This window comes from Sus scrofa, chromosome 2 (genome assembly GCF_000003025.6).
Source record: "Sus scrofa isolate TJ Tabasco breed Duroc chromosome 2, Sscrofa11.1, whole genome shotgun sequence".
Lineage (NCBI taxonomy): Eukaryota > Metazoa > Chordata > Mammalia > Artiodactyla > Suidae > Sus > Sus scrofa.
The window spans coordinates 39029652-39052837 of record NC_010444.4 but is presented as its reverse complement, the minus strand read 5'-3'; the positions used below and the strand labels follow the sequence as shown (position 1 = coordinate 39052837).

The 23186-nt window shown below is 44.3% G+C and overlaps 2 protein-coding genes across 3 annotated transcripts in view; both read left to right on the top strand.

Annotated features, from left to right (window-relative positions):
* HTATIP2 (HIV-1 Tat interactive protein 2) lies at nucleotides 660-17501 on the top strand. Of its 2 annotated transcripts, none has more exons than XM_003122920.6 (6): nucleotides 660-879; nucleotides 1232-1427; nucleotides 2893-3000; nucleotides 12688-12825; nucleotides 15785-15846; nucleotides 16565-17501. In XM_003122920.6, exons 1-6 carry the CDS (start codon nucleotides 668-670, stop codon nucleotides 16788-16790), a joined length of 942 nt encoding a protein of 313 aa, XP_003122968.6. In that variant the 5' UTR covers nucleotides 660-667; the 3' UTR covers nucleotides 16791-17501. The 2 variants fall into 2 exon arrangements, with proteins under 2 accessions (XP_003122968.6, XP_020938912.1); XM_021083253.1 differs by having other exon boundaries at nucleotides 670-756.
* Nucleotides 19894-23186, top strand: part of PRMT3 (protein arginine methyltransferase 3) — a 148634-nt gene continuing 145341 nt past the window's right edge. The window contains exons 1-3 of the mRNA XM_021083252.1: nucleotides 19894-20126; nucleotides 20343-20478; nucleotides 22152-22234. Coding sequence (XP_020938911.1) covers nucleotides 20099-20126; nucleotides 20343-20478; nucleotides 22152-22234 — 247 coding nt within the window. The 5' untranslated portion in view covers nucleotides 19894-20098. The remainder of the gene's footprint in view (nucleotides 20127-20342; nucleotides 20479-22151; nucleotides 22235-23186) is intronic.

Genomic DNA, 23186 nt, shown 5'->3' with positions numbered 1-23186 from the left:
CCAGTGTGTATATTCTAAACCATGGACCTTGGCTATGGAGAGTGAACCAGGGGATCAGGTGTGCAAGGTCATTCTAGCTCAACCATCTAGGACCTGAGCAGGAGATACAGTGAGAACTTGAATTGCATGAAAGACATATCTGAAAGGCAGATAGGATGGCAGGCCTTGGTGATTAATCTAGAATGTGGAAAGGCAAGGAGAAAGAAGTCAAAGGAGACAGCCACATTTTTGACTTGAGATGGGTGAGGAGTAGGCCATGAATAGGGACAATGACCCCCAAGAAAGGCAAGCAGATTGGTTTTGTTCCTGCTTCGGGTAGTTGGATGGGAACGATTACGTTTTGATGTAGAGAATTCAAGATGAAGATGTCCAACACACTACTGACATTACAGGTTTTAGAAAGGGCCCAACAAAGGTCAAGTCTGTTGGCTGAGGCCTTGGATGTGGTTCCTCACGATCTCAGCCCAGATCGTGAGGAAGAACGTTGGGAAGAGGGTCCTGGAGATTCCTGACATTTAGGAAGAAGTCTCCACTTTTCCTACCCAGCCGGGCCCTACGCACGTGCCTTGGGCCCACCTTGCCCATCTCGCCGGCGCCCCAGTCGGCTCTCCGGTCCACTCACCACGCGATCCCTCAGGTCCCGCCCCTCTGGGCGGGGCGATCCGCGATGTCACCGGAAGACGAAGTAGGGAAGGCGCCAACCCGGGAGGGGCCCGATCGAGTTGGGACAGAACGAGGAGGAGGCGCAGGCAGGAGGCATGGCCGGATGTCGCGGCCCGTAGCCCTAAGCGCGGCGGGGGCGGCCGCGGCGGGGGCGGTGCTAGTGGCCGCCCTGCTCCTGTTGCGGCCTGAGGACGAAGGGCTGGGGGCCGGGTCCAGGTAACCCCTCCGTGAGGGGGACCGAGCTGGGCCCGCACCCCTGTGGGCGGGAGAATGAGGGGTCTTAATCGCAGATACACTGCGGGAAACGAGGCCTTCCTTTATCAAGCCGTTTGTGGCACCTGGGCGAATTCCCAGTTCCAGCCCCTTCCAAGGTGTGGGTTGGCTCAGGTGCCGGCTGCCCCTAGGGCGCCGCGCCCTGCCGGTGACTCTGCACTTTCCCCTGGGCCCAGGCTGTGGAGAATAACCATATCTTCCCTCAGAGCAGATAAACCACCTTTGTTGCCCAGGGTAAACACGGGCCATCCCTTAAGCCTCCTGAGACCAGCACCTGTTAATATTATTTCTGTAGCATGGCCGAGACAGAAGCGCTGCCGAAGCTTCGGGAAGACTTCAGGATGCAGAATAAATCCGTCTTTATTCTGGGCGCCAGCGGGGAAACCGGCCGAGTGCTGCTGAAGGAAATCCTGGAACAGAGCCTATTTTCCAAAGTCACGCTCATTGGCCGGAGGAAGCTCACATTCGACGAGGAAGCTTATAAAAACGTGGTGGGTATTTGAGCTGGGACTCAAAAAGGTACCTGCAGTGATTCTGCGGGGTGAGCATATTTTATGCTGCAAGGCTGAATATTGCTCAGAATGTGAGTGCGATTGGTCTGTGAGAGGCCTTCCTGGAAGCTGCAGTCCTTGATTGTAGGTCCAGGTGGGCTTCCCCCTCGCTGCCAGCCCCTGGGCAAAGTCTTTCTCTCAGTCTAGACCCTCATAAGACTCCTAGGTGTAAAAAGGGTCGGGGAAGAGACAGAGAAGAGACGGTGCTTCTGGGATCCTTTAAGCTAATTTCTAGAAAAAAGAGCCCTGTGACCTTGGGCAGTTTTCTCATCCCCATCGCAGATTTTGTCTACCTATCCCCTCCACACTACTGTTGTCAGTGAATTAGAAGGTGCTTTGTGGACTAGGAAAGGTTTACAGCACTGAAAGGTAGGGTATTCACCTACAAGAATTTACCTTTCTTGACTTCTCAGGGCTGCAGGAATTGTGTCTGTAAGTGAAACTGTACCTTTACTGTCACTTACACTTTGATGGTTAACCCACTGATATACCAGACTTCAGTCTCATGCTAATCCCTTGAGCTTCCTGGAGTCTCACTTCCCCATGTAAACTGAGTTATTTGTGACCTTTTCTTTTTTAATACCAAATTTAAGAGGTTAGATGAAGGTTCTTAAATTTCAGTGGGCATGAGATTACCATGGGTGCTAATTAAAAGTGCAGTTTCTGGAGTTCCCATCGTGTCTCAGCAGGTTAAGTATCTGATGTAGGCTCCGTGAAGATGTGGGTCTGATTCCTGGCCTTGCTCAGTGCATTAAGGATCCCGTGTTGCTCTAAGCTCCGTGAAGGTCACAGATGCTGCTGGGACCTGGTTTTGGTGTGGTCCAATTTGACCCCTAGCCTGGGAACTTACATATGTCCCAGGTGTGCAGCTGTTTAAAAAAAAAAAAAGAGGCAGTTTCTGGTTCTTCATCCAGGTGTGTCATGGTTTAGATCAAAAGAAAGATTATCATTCACATTTTACTGCTGAAGAAACTGAGTCGTATAACACTTGGCCATCATTATTAACATGCTTAGTAAGTAGCAGGCCCAAGACTCAAACCTAGGTTTTTGAGATTCCAAACTGCATTTCCTTCCACTGCATTGTACCACATTGGTATTTCTTCTGGTAATATATAGACAGGACTTTTTTTTCCAGAGAGGAAATTATAATGAAATCTGACTTTAGAGATCTGGATCACCCCTAGTCCAGTTGTGTACACTGCAGACACATAAGTATATTGTTGATTTTTGAATTCAGATAAATTGTTTTTGGGTAGGAGAAAATGAGCTTTCAAAATCTGATGTTAAATGGGCAGACTCTTTAGTAATGTTCTGTAATTTATTCTTTAAATCGAGAGGGGTATTTTTGTTTTTGTTTTGTTTTTAACCACATTAAGTATATACTCAGCTCTGTCTTTGTTTCTAGAATCAAGAAGTGGTGGACTTTGAAAAGTTGGATGACTACGCTTCTGCCTTTCAAGGTCATGAGGTTGGATTCTGTTGCCTGGGTACTACCAGAAGAAAAGCTGGGGCGGTAAGGAAGAAATATACCCTATTCCCTTTTCTCTGGTCAATACTGTTAGAGATTCCTTTTTTGCTCTCTCTTGTGGTTTTTATTTGCTGTGCTTAAATGTAAACTAGCTGTTATCATTTATGATTCCATATGCTGCCCTAGCCTTTGCTATACTTTGATTAGTACTGATAAGTTCACCTTTCCTTCAGAATAATCCTTGAGTTCAGGCTTGTGTGGTGAACACGTCGTAAATATTTACATGGTCTTGCCTTTTGCAAATACTGCTATCACTCCATCCCCTGACGAAGGCAAATCCTTGTGTCTGAGCAAAAGTAACTGGCTCATGCTCTTAGCAGTAAGTTTTTTTTTTTGTTCCTTTGTAAATGTCTTAAACTTAAAGTGTTGCCTCTCACTTGAGTGATTTGCTTCAACTTACTTTCATGCCAAGCTTTAAACTTCTGGGATAGAACATCACAACAGAGGCACGATTCAGCCGGCCTCCAGGATGACTCAGCCTCCAGCAATGATTCAACCCCAGTGGTGATTCAGCCTTCACTGACGCAGAACTGTCCTAACACACATTTCATTCTCTTTTTAATGATGTTCTAAATTATGCCGGTCCCTGTCTAGAAATCTAACTTTACTACATAATTAGAAATCAGAGCCTACTGCATAAATCCTGGGCCAGTGTTAACACATACATCTTATTTAATATGTACCTTGACTATAGTTTATCCCTCTGACAGAATTTACCTGCTGGAGTTAAAAGTGTCTGTTAAATATGCAGGACCACGATGCTGCCAAGGAGGGCTTTCCATAGGTTTATAAACAGGCTCAGCAAGCATCAGAATCACTAGCATAAGGAAGATGTGGCACATATAGACTGTGGAATATTACTCAGCTATAAAACAGAATGAAATAATGCCATTTGCAGCAACATGGATGGAACTAGAGGTTACCACACTAAGTGAAGTAAGTCAGAAAAAGACAAACATCATATGATATCACTTATATGTGGAATCTAAAAAATGATGTAGATGAACTTATTTACAAAACAGAGACGATCTCACAGACATCAGAAACAAATTTATAGTGTTTGCTTCGGCAGCATGAATACTAAAACTGGAACCATACAGAGAAGATAAGCGTGGCCCCTGTGCCAGAATGACAGGCAGATTCGTGAAACATTCCATATTTAAAACAGCAACAGCAACAACAACAAGCTTACGTTTACCAAAGGGGACAGGTGGGAGGGAGGGATGGGTTGAGGATTTGGGATTGCCATATGCACACTATTGTGTATGGAATGGATGGTCAACGCGGCCTGCTATATAGTACAGTGAACTCTACCCAATGTTATATAGCAACCTATATGGGAAAAGCATCTGAAAAAGAGTGGATGTGTGTATGTATATTACTGAATCACTTTGTCATATACAGAAATTATCGCAACATTGTAAATCAACTATACTGCAATAAAACTTAAAAAAAAAAAAAAAAGAATCATTAGGAAAGCATGTGGTTAAGAACTATGGATCTATACCCACCAGGAGGTCAGGCTCAGATGTATTCTCTGGGCCTCCTGGTGATCCAAAGGATAATTCTATGTATACTTTCACTAGGAATGGATTTCCAAATCTTCTTTAGTTCTCCCATGTCCACTTAGGAACGTATCTGGGTTTTGTGCTTTGAGCTGGAAAGTGTGGATTATTGATAAGTTTGTCTCTCCCAGGAATTGGCACATTGTCTCTCTTAGAAAGGGTTGTGTTCTTGCTGAGCAGCTTGTGAAGTCTTTTCTGTCCCAGGGATTGTCGCAGTGGTGTGCCCTCTAAAAGCACTGAAAAACTTCTAGTACAATGCAGGTTGTACTGTCTCAGGTGCCAACCTGATCTGGTAGTGACTCAGCAAAATAAAAAAACACTGCATTAGGCAGAGAGCGGTTTATATTCACGACATGAGGCAAATCTCATTACAGGGCGCTCCAGGGGAAAGTCTGAATTGCTTTATAGCACACAAATTGCATAATGCAATTTTAATCAGACGAATTGGGTGTCTTCCCTATCCAGATTTTTTTTTTTTCTTCTTTGGCCGTACATGCAGCATATGGAAGTTCCTGGGCCATGGATCGAATCCCAGCTGCTTTAACCCACTGCTACAGTGGAAACTCCTCCAGAATGTTTTTTTTGATGGAGTTAGTTCCCCACCCCTCTGGCTCCTCAATACCTTTTGTTTTCCAAAATCAGTTTGGAAAAATAAAAGCAATTAGTGAGTAAGCCAAATGTAATCTCAGGAATGAGTTAGGGCTTAAATGGTTTAAGAGGATAGTGATAGAAAATAAGTGGACATTTTCTCCAGAAAGACTTATTTTTTTAAATTTAAAAGTAATTTAGTTTGGATGCAATATAAAGTTTAGAAGTGGTAATAACATTAGGCAGTTTAAAAGAAGTAATAGTAGTAAAAGAAGTAATAGTTTGGGGGGTTGGGAGGGGTGTGGATTTCTAAGCTCACCCCACCTGGTATTCTCATCAGCAGCCTTCTCGGTGAAAAGGAGATCATCAGATAAATATTGCAAGCTGGTGGCAAGCCTAGGATCATTCTGTAGCTGTCTTGTAACTGGAACAGCCCACATCTTACATTAGCAATCTGAGTTTCCAGGAGAGAAACTTTAAGAAATTCAGGGTTTCTGTCTTAGTAGCCTGCTTATTTCTCTATGATCTTCAGTGTATTAGTTTGCTAGGGCTGTTATAACAACAACAAAAAGACATAACCAGTGTGGCTTAAGCAACAGAAATTTCCTGTCTTACAATCCAAAAGACTAGAAGACTGAGATCAAGGTGCTGTCAGAATTGTTTCCTCCTGAGGGCTGGGAGAGAAGAGTCTTTTTCGGGCTTCTCTCCCTGACTTGTTGATGGCTGCCTTCTCCCTGTGTCTCTTCACATGGTTTTTCCTCCGTGCCTGTGGCTGTATCCAGCTTTCTCTTTTTTAAAAACACCAGTCAAACTGGATTAGGAACCACTCTACTCAGTATGACCTCATCTTAATTAATCACATTTGCAAATAAGGTCACACTAAGGTACTGGGGGTGGGGGTGGAGGAGGGAACAGGACGTTGCAACCCATAAAATTCATTCTGCCCAGATTTCTCTTGACCCTGGTGCTAGGGGCAAGTCTGAAAGCTTCAGCTATTTGGAAAACCATTTCCTTTAGCAGTAGCTGGTTAGATGCTAATCGTCTTTTCACCTTTACAAGCTATAGTTGTCTAATCAGTGCACTGAGTTCATAACCTGGCCCTAGTCAACATCTACTGGAGCTGAATCTCTAGGGTTGGAAGCTTGGAAACTGTATTTTTAAGAGGCTTCTTGGGGGATTCTGATGCAGCCAACCCTTCTTTTATTGGACCTGCTTTCAAGGAGCATTGGGCAGTATTAGTCCTCCATATTTACTGGTTTTCCAGGTACCATCATCCCAGATGGCCTTCGCCTTGCGTTGGGTAGGTAACTTACAGGTTGGTGAATGAAGGTTGAAATACCCTTTGAAAACCAGATCTCCATTGGCCTTGAGTGAAGAGCTGAAACTCACAAAAAAGCATAAGACTAGTGCTTTCCCCTTATTAAGAGAAAGATTTGTTAAGTGATTTTGAGGGTGTGTGATGTGGTTTCACCTTCTCATTTGTATCCTCACCTGGTAGGAGGCACAGGCTCCGGCAGTCCATGTTCTTGGAGTCTGTTGACTGGATAATGCCATTAATGTGGTTAGTGCCGCCATTGTCACATTAGACATCATTAGAGTCTCATGGCTTCTGATTCTAATGATAAACTCTTCTAATCCGGGGACTTGCAGACTACAGACTGTGGGCTACATGTAGCCCACCTGTTGTTGTCCAGTCCTTGAGCTAAGAATGTTTTTATATTTTTAAAGGGTTATAAAAAAATTAAAAGGAGGAATACTGTGCTTTGACACATGAAAATATAAGAAATTCAGATTTCAGTATCCATAAATAAAGTTTTATTGGAACATTCTCATTATTTTATATATTATTAATGGCTACTTTTGTGTCATGATGGCAGAGCCGTGTAATTGCAATAGAGGACTGCATGTCTGAAAGATTTACTGTCTTATCTTTTACAGAAAAAGCTTACCGACCCCTGTCGTCATCACTACAGTTTTCTTTGATGTCTAGGAGGGGGCTTGTGAAGTGGTCCCAGAAGGGTGAGGGGCCCAGATCTGTTTGGTTATCAAGTGATTGTGGGAGCTTGAGTGTACCGATTATTTCCTGTGCGCCCCGGCCTCCTTGTCGTTACTGAAGGGTGGTGACCACCAAAGCCCCTTGGGCCTGCAGAATTCAAAACACAAAGAAAATAATGACTGAAATGGGAAAAAATGGTTGAGAACATAAAATTGACTCAGAAACCCTCTATTATCTGTTTGATGTGTGTGTGTGTGTGTGTGTGTGTGTGTGTGTGTGTGTGTGTGTGTGTTTAGAGCTGTAACCGTGGCATATGGAGATTCCCAGGCTAGGGGTCGAATTGGAGCTGTAGCTGCTGGTCTACTCCACAGCCACAGCAACGCCAGATCCAAGCCGCATCTCCTCCTACACCACAGCTCACGCCAACACTGGATCCTTAACCCACTGAGCAAGGCCAGGGATCGAACCTGCATCGTCGTGGATACTAGTCAGATCATTTCCACTGAGTTATGATGGAAACTCCTGTTATCTGTTTGATTACCTAATCTACCCAGAGCTCTTTCTCTACCTAAGATCTTGGTTTCCCCTCTGTACATCGAGTACAAACAGATGGGGTCCCAGGTCTTACCATTTGCTGTTTGTCAGCATCTCTGTCTTCTAGTCTGATTTACAGGGTTGGATTGAAAAGAGAGTGAAGGAGAAATAACCTGAAGCAGAAATATGGCCTAGTGGGACCCTTTGTGGAACAATAGCTCTTTCCTTCTTCGAAAAGGATGCTCTTGACCTTGAGTCATTCCCACCTGCTTATCATATCTGTTGCTGCTGAAATACCTCATCAGGAAGAGCCATTCTTAAGCCCCAGTGTTCCCAGTTCACTGGCGTTGGTCATCAAGATTAGAAAGAACACCCAGGAGTTCCCATCATGGCTCAGTGGAAACAAATCTGACTAGTATCCTTGAGGACACAGGTTCCACCCCTAGCCTCGATCAGTGGGTTAAGGATCCAGTGTTGCCGTGAGCTGTGGAGTAGGTCACAGATGCGGCCTGGATCTGGTGTGGCTGTGGCTGTGGCGTAGGCCAGCAGCTGTAGCTCCGATTCGACCCCTGGCCTGGGAACTTCCATATGCCGCAGGTTCGGCCCTAAAAAGACAAAAAAAAAAAAAAAAAAAAAAAAAAGAGGGAACACCCAGTGGTTTGGGATTTTCATAAGACTTAAAGATTAACTGGCAAATTTGTTTCCCTAGATGTTTGAAGAGCCCATGAGGATATCTCTGCTGTGTCATATCAGTGTATGGTGTTTATTCTTTCAAGCAGGTGCTGGGAAAGGAAATTTATAGTTGGAATTTATTTAATCAGTTCCTTTTTCTAGAAGGACTTTGATACCTGTCTTAGAGTAAAACACACCAACTGTGGAATCATAAAGACAGAATAACATGATGGACTTAATGTTTTCAGAAGAGACTTTTTTTTGGTCTTTTTGCTATTTCTTTGGGCTGCTCCCACGGCATATGGAGGTTCCCAGGCTAGGGGTCGAATCGGAGCTGTAGCCACTGGCCTACGCCAGAGGCACAGCAACGCGGGATCCAAGCCACGTCTGCAACCTACACCACAGCTCACGGCAACGCCGGATTGTTAACCCAACTGAGCAAGGGCAGGGACCGAACCCGCAACCTCATGGTTCCTAGTCGGAGTCGTCAACCACTGCGCCACGACGGGAACTCCAGAAGAGACTTTTTTTTTCTCCTGCTGTATGGCTGGGGAGACTAAATAAAGTTGTTCCGAAAATTGTGTTTCTGGGGTACGGAGTAGCTCATTTTCACTCATTTTTCTCTTGTGACTGTTTTTATTTGAGCTGCTAGAGAGCAAGAAAGGGTGTTCGTAGTAAGATTTTAGAGATAGCTCCCTTCTGTCTGTAAATGGCAGCTTCCTCACTCCAGAGAAAATCAGTGTGTGTGTATATCTCTGAGTCAGTCCTTGGGATCCACGTTTAAGTTTGGCTTCTCAGTCCTTGAAAGCCATTGACCCCTCTGCTTTTGAGTTCCATTCACCCGCTAAAAGGCCACGCATCGGGGTGGGGGGGGGCTGAAATTCAAAGTTTCTGGGCTTGGAAGGATGCATATTTATAATCAGCTTGAGGGCTTAGAGGATTTGTGAAATCGTTTTGGATTAACAGCCATTGATTGCTAATCAAACAATATTTAGCTTTGTCCAGAGAACAGGAGCAGAGAAAGGTATGGGCACCTTGTCAGCAGGGCCCATTGAGCGGGGATGATGGGCTCAGTGTGGGGGTCTCTGCGGCAGCGTGGGTGCTCGTCCTGCCGGGAGCCGTTGTCAGTCCTTTGCCGGGCCGGTGAAAGGAGGGACGCCAGAATCTGATGGTGGGGGTGGTATTGATGTGCCTTAGCTGACTAATCAGATTGAAAAAGTCCCATGGTATTTATGTCACTTTAATTTTCATCAAACAATTGGAGGCGACAGCACTCTATTAAGGGGAGGTTGATCCAGAACTAAAGCCAAATAAATTGGGGTCTCAGTTTAATCAAATTATCCCTTTACTGGCCCTGGATTAAGTGAGAGGGATAGCGTCGGTCTAGAGCCTTGTGATTGGCTGAATCTTTCCCTTATTTTTTAAAGACGCCGATGAAAGAAGCAGCATTTTAGCAGACAACTTTAATAATCCTTCCCAGAAATAGTGCTGAAATAGCAACAGTCACAAAAAGGAGTTTATTTCACTAGTCAACAATGGGGTTTTATTGGGAATAACGAGCTTATCGTCAGAATCAGAGTTCTGGTGAATTGGAGTGAGAAGAAAAGAGATGTGGAAGAGAAATTGAGTATTTTAGAATTTTTTCCTTGTCATTTGGGGTTGTTTTTCTTGGCACATTTTCAGCACACGTAAAATCTCAATTCAGAGAATGGCTCTGAGGAGATGGAGCACATCCTGCTCTCAGTATTGAGTGTTAAAATTGGTTTGCTTCACACCAATTTAAAAAAGCAATGAGGTGAGTTTCAATCTGCGTGTAGGACAGGTTGGCAAGCCCGTTGTTAGGGCTGACTGTCAAACCCAGGAAGGACAGGAGGATGATTAAGTTTATATTACCTAAAACAAAGAAAGGCAGAAGAGCAACCCTGCCCTGCGGGTCGTGGACGTAGTTAAAAGTGCTCTGTGAGTGATGAGAAGAGAGGCAGAGAGTGGCTTTTGGGGTAATGGTGAAGCCCTATTTCTGGATCTGGGAGCTGACTGCAGAGGATATTTAGTTTATGAACATCCCACCAGCTCTGTACGTAGACATTTAGTTTTATGACCTACTTCAATACAAAGTTTGAAAATTTTGCTTGAGCCTGTTTTAGACTTCAATTCTGTTTTAGTTTCCTGTTGCTGCTGTAACAATTAGTGGCTTAGGGGGTTCTCTTGTGGCATAGAGGTTTAAGGATCCAGCGTTGTCACTGCAGCAGCTGGGGTCACTGTTGTGGTGTGGGTTCGATCCCTGCCCTGGGATTTCCACATGCCACGGGTGTGGCAAAAAAGAAACCTCCAAACCAAAAAGCAGTTAGTGGCTTAAAACAATATACATATATTATCTTAGGGTTCTATAGGTTAGCAGTTCTATATGGATTTTGCTGAGATAAAAATCAGGGTGTTGACAGGGCTGTGTTCCCTTGTACAGGCTCTATGGGGGAATCCATTTCTTTACTTTTTCTGGCGTCTAGCGGCTACCTGCATGCAACGGGTCCCTTTCTCCATCTTTCAGGCCAGCAATGGGGGATCAGGTGCTCCTCTCATTGCATAAGTACACCCTCCTCTTCTGCTTCCCTTTTCCACTTTTAAGGACTCTTGGGATTACACTGGGCTCAGACGGATAATAGAGAGTAACCTTTTGCCAGGTCAGCTGATTAGCAGCCTTACTTCCCTTTGGCCACGTAGTCATTAGCATAGTCACAGGTACGAGGATTAGGCCGTGGACATCTTTGAGGGGCCAGTGTTCTGCCTACCACAACTATGAATTAGTCTTATCATTAGTTGGAGATCATGTGAGGTAGGAAGGAACTTGGGTACCTTGGGGAGCGCTGCTCAGAGAGCCAGGAATTTGTACTCTGCTCACAATGAGTGGGTCCGATGTGATGTTTGCTGAGGTGCCCTCTGACACTTTTGGAACATACATGGTACCATACAAAATAAAATATTTAGGGCCCATATCTATCACTGCAGTAGTAATCCAATCTTCAGATTTGTAATCTTCATCGTATGAAACCTCATTATATAATTCTGGGTACCTGTAAAGTCTACTGTGAAGTAGACTTTAGACTTCTCTTCAGCTGTCCTGAGTTCGAGAACCCCAGATTTGGGTGGTCCCGGGAAGCTCTTACTACATAGCCCTCCCTCGTCAGGGTATAGACCTGTGTCCTTCAGTTAGGTCCTGGAAATGAGTCTGTATTTGATTGTTTGTACCATCCTCTCCCCTCCTCCTTTGATTGTCACTTAATTGTTGTTTTGTTTTCCTAACTGGATTTGCCTTTGCTTCACCTTAGCTGGACTCTTATTGATTCATTCAATTTTTTTTTTTTTTTGGCTTTTTGCCTTTTCTAGGGCCGCTCCCATGGTGTATGGAGGTTCCCAGGCTAGGGGTCCAATTGGAGCTATAGCTGCCAGCCTACACCACAGCCACAGCAACTCAGGATCCAAGCTGCATCTGTGACCTACACCACAGCTCACGGCAACACCATATCCTTAACCCACTGAGCAAGGCCAGGGATCAAACCTGCAACCTCATGATTCCTAGTCGGATTCATTAACCACTGAGCCACGATGGAAACTCCTGATTCATTCAAATATTTTTGGAGCACCTACCATGTGCTGGGCATGTACTTATGCTAAGGTGTGAATTAAGAAAGATCCAGCCACTACCCTCACTGGACTGAGTCTAGACCAGGGGTCTCCAAACGCTCCTGATTGTACACCTGTCAGTAAGAAAAAAAAAAAAGTCGAGGATGCACTATTTACTGTCATGTAAAGTATGTTGTAAACATACACAGATATTGGAAATTAAATAGACTTTGTTCTCATAGTGCCCAGATAGTGTTCTCAGCCACCCTTTGAGACCCTATCACATTAAGAGTTGACACCCCAAAAAATAGAGAAGACAGAGGGAGGGTGGTGTAACGTGATTGAAGACCAGGAAAAAATGTGTGACTTAGTTTCTCAGCTTGATCTTATTGTTCCTTCTGCTCCTTGCACATTTGCTTGGTATCATTGTTTCAGTGTCATTGTCCTTGATTTTTCATTGCAGTCTGGCCTTGCTGCTAAAGCTGGTATGTCTATCTTGAGCATTATTTTGGAGCCATTCCCAGCATCTAAGCCTGACAGTCATGTTTTGCTTCAATGCATTTTATTTTGATCCCCACCCCCAGCTCTTCCCACCACCAGGCCCCCAAGGGCTCTTAATCTGCCACCCAAGCTGAGGAAATAATATTTAAGATGGACTCACAGCTTTCTGGAAATATCTCACATCCTTTTCGCCCTCAGGAGGGATTTGTTCGTGTTGATCGAGATTACATCCTCAAGTCTGCAGAGCTGGCCAAAGCTGGAGGGTGCAAACATTTCAACTTGCTGTCCGCTAAGGGAGCTGATAAGTCAAGCAACTTTTTATATCTGCAAGTCAAGGTTTGTGCATATTTCTACTTTTCATATACTCTGGAGAACCCTGACTAATTGGCAGTACTAAATAATATAAAATGCTAACTAATACAAAAATGCATTAAATGCATTATATATTTTTATAGCTACAGGAAAGTTTTGTTTTGTTTTTTGGGTTTTTTTTTTTTTTTTGCAAGGATATGTTTAGTAAACAGGAGTGATTTGAAAGTTAATTTCTGAGAATGTATACATGTATGTGTAACTTGGTCCCCATGCTGTACAGCGGAAAAAAATAAAGAAATAAAAAAATAATGAATTAAAAAAAAAGGAAGTTAATTTCCAATGTCTTCCCCTTTGTTGGTTATCTAGTAGTCGTGAAGTGAGATCTCATAGCTGTGGTCTTGAAGATCAGCCTGGAATCTTAGCATGAGAAATGACTCTGAGGCAGCGATTCTTCAGCTTTTCTAGAGTAGCTGATGTGTTATTATCGGGTATGGTTCTTGCCCTCAAGGAATTATAATCCGCTTGTTTGGCAGGGGGCTTCCCCAAAGCCAGCCCCAAGTTGAGTAATGAGCTAGAAGGTCTCACAGGACTCACCATGTGCTCATCTTCACAGCTATGATGTAGTAAAATAAAAGGATATAAAGCAAAGTTGATAAAGGGAAGAAGTGCATACTGTCACGTACATGTGGACTCTCATAAAAAATGACACAAAAGAATTTGTTTATAAAACAGAAACAAACTCACAGATTTCGAAATCAAGCTTAGGGTTACCAAAAGGGAAACCATGGGGGGAGGCGTCAATGAGGAGGTTAGGAATAACATATACACACTATTGTATATAAAATAGATAACTACCAAGCAACTACTGTATACAGCACAGGGAGAGCTCCTCAATATTCTGTAATAACCTATATGGGAAAAAAGGATGGATATATGTATATGTATAACTGATTCACTTTGCTCTACACCTGAAACTAATGCATTATAAGTCAAGTGTCCGCCAATAAAATTTTTAAAAAGAAAGAAAAAGAGGTACATGTACCAAGTGAGGTCTGGAGGAAACTAGGTACAAACTTTCAAGGATCTTCTGCCGGTGGAGTTGCACATTTAATTTCTCCAGTGGTGAGTATCGCCTACCAGAGAAATTCCCCTGAGCTCAGAAATCCAGGCTTTTGATGTGGATCAGTCACCTAGGCATCCTCAGCATAGAAGAAATTATCGACTTCCAGAAGGAAAGCAAGTGCGTGGCATAAACTGCATTGTTTGTACAAATAGTTTAGGCACAGTAACGTACCAGTTAGGTAATGATGGAATGCCCCTAAAATCTGAATTCCCAGGACACAGGCCAAAGCACAACCTTGCAAGGATAGCCCTAATTCTTACTTCTAAGAATAGCAGTCGCCGCCTGCTGCGCTAACTCCTGTAGGCACACTGCTAACAGAGACAAAACACATCTTTGTAAAAAGTAAGAAATGTGCCCTCCTAAAAACGTACATATGAATGTTCACAGAAACATTATTCATGAGAGCCAAAGAGAGGAAACAGTCCAAATATCCATCACCTGAAGCAGGGGTGGATGAAATGTGGCCTATACCTACAGAAGAGTAATATTCAACCATAAAAAGGAATGACACATGTTATAGCAGGGGTGAACCTTGAAAAACCATGCTAAATGAGAGATGCCAGTCACTCAAGGCCACACCCAATATGATTTTATTTGTAGGAAATGCCCAGAATAGGTATATCTATAGAGACAGAAAGATGAGTGGTTGGCTAGGGCTTTGGGAAGGGATGAGAGTGAGTGCTAATAGATACAGGGTTTCTTTTGATGTGATAAAATATTCTAAATTTAGATCATAGTAAAGGTGGGACAGCTCTCTGTGAATGTACTAAAAACATGTGTTTAAAACATGTTTTAGAAGTTCCTATCGTGGCTCTGCAGAAACAAATCTGATCAGCATCCATGAGGACGCAGGTTCGATCCCTGGCCTCATTCAGTGGGTTAAGGATCCAGTGTTGCTGTGAGCTGTGGTGTAGGCTGGCAGGTACATCTCTGATTTGACCCTTAGCCTGGGAACCGCCATGTGCCTTGGGTGCAGCCCTAAAAAGACAAAAAAAAAAAAAAAAGTTTTTAAAAAAGTGCCACAGATTATATGATATGACAGGTTAGATGCCAAATGAACAGGTATGAACGGGCTGAGAAGGTGGAGGAGAACAGGCCACTTAGTTCATAGGCCTTTTAGGTATCGCCGTCTGAGGAGGTCTGAGCACCTCTGGCCTTTCTATTTAAGAGATGCCTGGCATGAAAATTCCTGGCTTGTTCAACAAATTTAATTTCAAGCATCATCTAAATGTGATTTCCTTCTCTCTTGAAATGTGGTGGGTTTTGTTAGGAAGTGAGTAATATAGGGAGTCTATAGGTCTTCTGACCCACTGAAACTACCTGCAAGCCAAAAAAAAGGTTCGTGTCTGTAGGCTGCAACATTGATTCTGGACTGATGGGAGGGTCTTCCTTTATGGCTTAACTCCTTTTGTGTGTGCGTGTGTGTAGGGGGGTGCTGTGCCCCGGCACATGAAAGTTCCCAGATCGAACCCACACCATAGCAGTGACCCGAGCCACAGCAGCGACAGCGCCAGATCCTTAACCCACTCAGCCATCAGGGAACTCCACGTAGCTGAATTCCTAACACGTCACCTACCCTCTGGATCTGTTTCAGTAGGTCACATGAGGCTGGGCTGACTGTGCAGCCATTTAGTCATCCAGTATATCTTTTTTCACTCTCTACTATATATCAGGATTTATTTCTTCCTTAACTTCCCAGACTCTTTGGAATCTAAAGATCAGGAGGATGATATTTCCAAGTGTTGAGACTTGCAGACACAGATGGTCTTCAAAACCCCAAGTTGCTCTCGTTATTCTCTCTTGAGCTGACAGCAAGTTGGTCTTGGTTAAACACTAAAAAAATGTGCTTTTCATTAACAGGGAGAAGTGGAAGCTAGAATTGAAGAATTAAAATTTGATCGTTACTCCATATTTAGGCCAGGGTAAGTATTCACACTGCATAAGAATACACCACTGTTGGCTCGTCTCTAGAAGCTAGTTTTTCATTTGAAGAGGCTGACAAATAATATGTCTAAGACATGAAAAACATTGACTGGTGGTAGATTGCTTCTCTGAGGAACCAATCTTGTGGCTTTGAAGGAACTGGTAGATGGTTGGCAGTGTCATGTTCAGAATCATTGGGAAATTTCCTGGGTAGCTTTGCTGCCTTCTTTCAAGTACTCTTCATGCCCAAATAAAACTGTTTATGTACTTACTACATTAGTGTGTTTGGGCTGCTGTAATAGTAACAGCATAGAATGGGAGGCTACAGGTTCAAGATCAAGGTTAGTGTCTGGGGAGGCCTCTGTTCCTGGCTTCTTGCTTGACTGCTGCCTTCTCTCTGTGTCCTCACATGTCTTCTGTGTGAGTGTCAGAAAAGAGAGAAAAAGGGAGAGGGAGGGAGAGGGGGAGAGATTTCTGATACTCCTTTTCTCTAAGGACACCACTTCTATCAGATTAGGGTCCCCATCCTTATGACCTCATTTAACCTTAAATTACCTCCCTAAAGAGCTGTCTTCAAATACAGTTACACTGGGGGTTAGGGCTTCAATAGGAATTTGGTGGGGGGGGGGCGGGGGGGGACACAGTTCGATCTGTATCATCCTGTATGGTTTGAATGCACTTCATCATCTCTTTCTCTGCTTTTCTTTTTCTCTTTAGAGTTCTGTTATGTGATAGGCAAGAATCTCGCCCAGGTGAATGGTTGGTTAGGAAGTTCTTTGGCTCCTTACCAGAATCTTGGGCCAGCGGACACTCTGTGCCAGTGCTGACTTTGGTTAGAGCGATGCTGAACAACACAGTGAGACCAAGCGACCAGAAGAAGGAACTGCTGGAAAACAAGGCCATCCTTGACCTGGGAAAAGCTGATGGCTCTCTCAAGACATAACCATGCTGGAGAAATGCTTTTTATTGTAAAATTCAACACTTTGTACCTCATCGGTAATTTCAGGGTCTAAAAAAGTTAGCACGCCTTAACTGTAGTTTTACTATTCTTAGCCCCCCAGATCCAATCAAAAAATGATCGCACTCTGCATCAGCATTTTAGAGGCTAGTTGTACATATGTAAACATCAACCAGGGATCCTTGCAAAAGTAGAGATCCAGCAGTTGCCTGGTGGTCTATAAAAAGGAATGACACATGTTATAGCAGGGGTGAATCTTGAAAACATCATGCTAAGTGAGAGAGGCCACAACTAAGATGATTTTATTTAGCATTGCATGGAAAAGTAAGAGATTCATAGGTCCTATCTCAAACTTTCTGAATCATAATTTTTGGGGTTTGGGCACAAAAATCTGTTTTTTTGTTTAAGCTTCTTATGGCTCTGATGCCACCAGTGGGGAGGCAAGTGAAACGCTTGTCTGCAGAGTCCCAGCAGCAATGCAGACTTTATGTATCATGCAGTTGAGTTCTGAACACTCGTTGCTGGCATTTGTGTCTCTGAGTTACCCAGTGCTGGCTGCATGTGACTGTGTAAGTGAACACTGTGCCTTACTACTTCTTTAGAATGTGTAATGAAAGTTATGTGTAAGTGAGCTTATATGTTATATGGGAGAATTAAATAGAGGAATAAAAATAAATGGAGAAGTCCTGAGTGCCCTTAGATTGTTAGAAAATACCCATGTTTTGCTGGTGATAGGCAGTATTTTGGCCAATGGGATGATACAATATTTATCACATGCTTGCTAAGTGTCAGTCTATACACATGCTGTGTGTCCTTTAACCCTGTAAATGGTCCTTATAATTCCTAGCAGTGGTACCATCATCCTCATGTCTTAGATGGGGAAATTGGGGCTCACTGTGCTTTGCCCAAAGGCCCAGAGCTGAAGCCTGAAGCTAGGAAATGGCAGAGCCAGGATTCTAGCCCAGGTGAGCCGGATCCATAACTTGTGTTTTTAACCACTCCACAGGAGCATCCAGTATCTCTATATTTCCAGGAAGTCCCAGTTAATAGTTATTGGATCAGTACATGTGTGGATGACTATAATCGAAATACTTGGGTTTCTCCATTGATCTAGTATCCCTATAATCATTAACCATGAAATATTTACACAGCCAGTAAATATATATCTCAAAGTGCTTCACTTTAAAAACTATGGAAAGGAAAGGAAAATGTGGAAAGATGGGTCAAAGTCAATAGGAGCTAACTGTTGATTTCCATCATGGAGCAAAGGAGAGTGGTGAAATTTGTCTTAACTTCTGTGCCGAGGGAAGCAAGGTGATTTAAGTGATTCCATTCTTATAGGGTCTACACTCTGCCAAGTAAATTTCAGTTTTCAGTGGCTACTGGAAGATAAAGACCATCCCCTTTAAAGGGTGTGTGTGTGTGTCCTTTAGAAGGGATTGGACATTCCCAATGTCAGTCATCTAGGAAAGAGGCATATTTTAGGATGGGGTGAGGTCTTGGAATGCTGGCTTTAGGAAGGAGATGCATCATCCTCTGCCAGATTGGGTGCCTCTGGGGCTGGACTCTGAAGAGCTTGTGTGTTTGGTTGATAACAAGCATGGGCTTCAAGAAGTGAGGCACTAAGTGAGGGGAGCCCAGGAGGACATCCTGAGGCCAGGAGGCTCCAATAGCAGCTAAACCAAGCGGCCAGTTTTAAGTTATTCTCTATATTATTTCCTTACAAACCTTCTGTCAGGTCTCATTCAGTATTCCATTCTGATCTCCATAGTGAAGTGGGATGATGGGGGAGGGTCTGTATTTATCTTTGGAGTAAAGAAAAAAGTTGCTCCCTCCTAAACCCAGCATCTTGATGACACATCAACTTCAAGAAGCAAGATTCTGGCCCAATCACTCCTCTAGACTGGGTGTCACTTCAGTTACTGTTAACATGGAATGATTGGGTGTTAATGGGATTTAGCAGATGGGCCTTGCTGGAGAGTATGTTGGAAGGATGAAGGAAAAAAATGGATGAGCCCAGGTAACAAATGACTTTGAATTGTTTAAGTTCGTTTGGGTTACCGAATGGTTTCTCTGTGCCACTGGGCAGGTAGACAGTGGGTCTATGTCACTGAAGAGGAAGTCCAACCCAGTGGAGTTTACAGTCAAGGGAAAGGAGTACCTTCCGAAGAGTTTAGCAATAATACAAGGCATCATTTTCATTCCTTAAATTTATTGAGTACCTACTATGACTCGGACCATATATTATGTGCTAGAAAAATGAAGGTAAAGAGACATAGCCCTTACCCTCATGACTCAAATAGTGTTGTGGGTAAGACCAAAAGAAGAAAGAAAAAGTTAGTGGTGCCAAGAAAGAAACTAACAGGGCAGTTGGAATGGCAGTGGAAACTACTTTAGAAAAGATGATGTGAAAGTACCTTCCCTTTTGTGGAACATTCTTAGCAAAGACCTTGAAGTGGGAAAATGATTAACACCAAATAGAAGGCTGGAGGGTGGGACCCAGGGTGAAGGTCTGAATTGAGACATCAGGCAGAGCCTGGTAGACCATGGCAGTAAATTTAATCTGATCAACGTGTGCCAAGCCCAGTGCCAGCATCTGGGAGTATAGATTGGGACATATATGTGAAAGACTAAACACCCTGAGACAGCCCACAAGGCTTTGGCCCCTCTGTGGTCTCTGGTATACCCACTGGCCCCTGCCCTTTCCCCAGCAGCACCCCACGAGGGTCAGGGAGCCCCAGAACAAGCGCGGAGTCCCAGGCTCTCGCCTGCGTTCGACCTTTTCAGCCACCAGAGGGCGCCGCAAGGAGGTCGCGCCTCCACTAGCCGATCATCTCTTGAATAAGAGGCACAGGGGGCACGAGGCCCACTGGAGAAGCTCGGCGGCCTCTGTCCGCTTCTGCGCTCTGGGCTGCGGGATAGAATCGCCGCTAAGGCCCGCCGCAGCCAGAGGAAAACATAAAAATCACATCCAAGCCTGCAACACCCAGTCCAGGTTTCAGAGCTCGCTCAGCGCGCACTGCGTCAACCCTGCGGCAGAAGGCGGAGCCCGGGTTCCCCCCGCCCCTGATCACGTGACCAACAGAGCGCGTTCCCGAGGCCGGAAGCGCCTCGGTGCGCGCGCTCTCGCGCTTCCAGGCGTCCCCGAGGTTCCCCAGGCCTGGACGCTGTCGCGCTCTCGCGCTCGCGTTCACGCTCGTTCCCGGGTTCCCCGGCCACGAGAGATCCGAGGAGGCTGCGCGCGTGCGCTGCCGGTCCAGGTCCCCACCCCCAGGCGCTGGTGCATCGCAGCCATGTGCTCCTTAGCGTCGGGCGCTACCGGTGGGTACCCCCGGCCCCTCAGCGCCCAGGCCGCTCCGCCGTGGGGCGGTGCAAGCCCCTCCCTTCCCCCTGCACCCTCGGCGGTGGGGCCCTGCGGGGAAGGAAGGGGAGGTGCGGGGGAGCTCTCGCCGGCCCGGGGCCTTCTCCCTTCTCTGCCCGTGGTGCGCTCGGTTAGCACTGGTGTCTGAGGTGGATCTGACCGTTTGCGTGTGCTAGGCGGCCGGGGCGCTGTGGAGGAGGAGGAGGACCTGCCCGAGCTGTCAGACAGCGGTGACGAGGCCGCCTGGGAAGATGAGGACGATGCCGATCCCTCCCACGAGAAGCAGCAGACCCCCTGCCTGTTCTGTGACAGGTTCGTCCACCACAGCGCCAGGCTCCAGCCCCGGCGTGTCCGGGCCACGTGGGTCTGTGTGGTCTGCTCCTGGAGTTCAACCAGAGTCCAACCCTCGAAATCTGGAGCCACACTAGTTTAGGGGGAGGAGCCATGAACTGGAAGCCAGGTTCCACGACTTCTCTTGTATAGGCCTCAGTTTCCCCTTGTGTAAAATGAAAGCATTTCCTGGGCTGAGTATGGTTCTCAAATCTGGTTGTGCACCTCTGTCATCGGAGACGCTTAAAAAAATACAGATGCCAACTCTGCATCTCCGTCCTTCGAAATCAGGGATAGGGTCTAGGCATCTGTTTTTATAAAGACACTGTCTGCAATGATTTTAAGGAGTAACGAGTTTGGGAGGCACTAAGCAACCTTAATTCTTCAGAACCCTTCCAGCTTTGCCATTCTGTAATTCTTTAGAAAGTGGAAAGCTTCTCAGGTGTGCTCTTTTCATTTGAGCCATTTAAAGAATCACCTTTCTTAGGACTGCCCCACCTATGGAAAGGGAAGGAGTTGATGTCTTTTATTAGTTTCTCCTGAAGCTGAGCTTAGTGCTGATTGGTGGTATATTAGCTCCTCTTGAGTCTTCATTGTTCTCATGTGTAACCTCATTTGATAGGTACAGAGTATCTGGATCTACTGGAGTCGTCCTGAAATAATGTTTAGCGGTGTAGAGGTACTTCTCTGTGATAGGCTGCTTAAAGACTGCAAAAACAACCTATCTTGATAAGCATTTGTTGAAAACTGCTGCATATATACTAGGTTTATAGAAGAGATAAAGCAGCTTCTCTGCTGTATATTTCTGTCCCATTATGTGTCCTTCAGTTTTGCAGGTCACATAATAAAGAAGCTTGGCTCTCACTGTGTCTGTAATGCAAGTCCTTGGGGAACACGACAAGACCACTTTTGAAATAGGGCACTTTGGGAATGTGCCAGCTATAAAATTAGTTTATGCTTTATTTCTATACTTTATTTCTAAAAGCAGCTTGAGTCTGAAAGCAGAGTTGACACTTAGAGGATTATTAAAAAGAATCTTATGTGGGGAATTTTCATGTCCTGAGAGCTACAGCCTATCACAGGGAGTTCCCTTTCTTAAAAGCCTTTTAGTAAATTCACTGCTATTATTTGGCAAATTAAGTTTGACTTTTTAAAAAATTTACTTATTTAATTTTATTTTTTGTCTTTTTGCCTTTTCTAGGTCCACTCCCACAGCATATGGAGGTTCCCAGGCTAGGGGTCTCATCGGAGCTGTAGTCACCAGCCTTTGCCAGAGCCACAGCAACGCAGGATCTGAGCCGTGTCTGCGACCTACACCACAGCTCATGGCAACGCCGGGTCCCTAAGCCACTGAACAAGGCCGGGGATCGAACCTGCCACCTCATGGTTCCTAGTCGGAATTATTAACCACTGAGCCACGGCAGGAAATCCAAGTTTGACATTTTAAAGGATAGTTTGTTTTAGATGTAAAATGGGGCTCAGAAGTCCTAATTCCTTTTAGAAGTACTGGGTTCCTCTCTTCTGCAGGTATGTTTGTATTTTTATTAATTGTAAATAAAACGAAACCTGCAGAGTGAGGGAGAAGTTTTTAACATGAAATCAATATCGAGACTTCATAGGGGACTATTTCATGAAGCTGTTGCTTGACTTTTCAGGTTATTTACATCTGCCGAAGAAACGTTTTCACACTGTAAGTCTGAGCATCAGTTTAATATTGGTAACATGGTTCATAAACATGGTGAGTATTTCTTATACTAAAGAAAATTTTTGCGGTGAAATTTATGGTCGAACTTTATATTTTTCCAGACCTTTTCTGTACAAGCCCAGTATAGTGAAACATATAAGCAACAACTTATGAAAATGAGGTATTTTTGACAAGTGGCTTTTGAGGAAAGATTAATGATAAGTCATTCTTCTAGATAAGATTCACCGAGTTTAAGCTTATATTGGCTTCACAACTAAAAAGGGGAAAAAAAAGCCGAAACCCTTGGCATGTAATTGCATTTTTATCATTTTAAGATTAGGAAGAGAAGGGGAGAATATTAGAATTAGGGAGAGCAAGGGTAGAAGTGGGGAGTTTGGAAAAGAAAGTGGATCATTAGGAAAAGAAGCAGCTTATAAGATTAAAGCATAATATGGACTTCAAGGCATACAAGATTAAATTTTGTTTGTTTTTAATCTTTTCTAGGGCTACACCTGCGGCATTTGTAAGTTCCCAGGCTAGGGGCCAAATTGGAGCCATAGATGCTGGTCTATACCACAGCCACAGCAATGCCAGATCCAAGCCGCATCCTTGGCCTACATGCAGCTTGAGGCAATGCCAGATCCTTAACCTACTGAGCAAGGAATCCCAAGCTAGGGATTGAACGCACATCCTCATGGACACTAGTCAGAGTCTTAGTCCACTGAGCCACAAGTGGATTGTGGAACTCCAAGATTGAGTTTTATAAGGATGTTTGATAAGAGCATGGATGGAGAATGATAGTCAGGGTGGTAAGCCAAAGATTCAGATGATAATTCTTTTGAAACTCTCATTTGAACATACTTAAAATTAAAGCCTACTTTAAATGAATATAGAAAAGCCATAGTATTCCACTAAAATTAATTAAATAATGGAATTGGTTTTTTGGTCCCTGTACTTACTAACAACTAGAAAAGACATTACTGAAGAATAGCAAATATTAGGAGGA

Excerpts from the sequence above, each read along its gene's own strand:
- HTATIP2 (XM_003122920.6), top strand. The coding sequence starts at position 668 with ATGTCACCGGAAGACGAAGTAGGGAAGGCGCCAACCCGGGAGGGGCCC. Across the intron at positions 1,428-2,892 it reads AGGAAGCTTATAAAAACGTG|AATCAAGAAGTGGTGGACTT; the intron begins GTGGGTATTTGA and ends CTTTGTTTCTAG. Across the intron at positions 12,826-15,784 it reads TTTTATATCTGCAAGTCAAG|GGAGAAGTGGAAGCTAGAAT; the intron begins GTTTGTGCATAT and ends TTTCATTAACAG.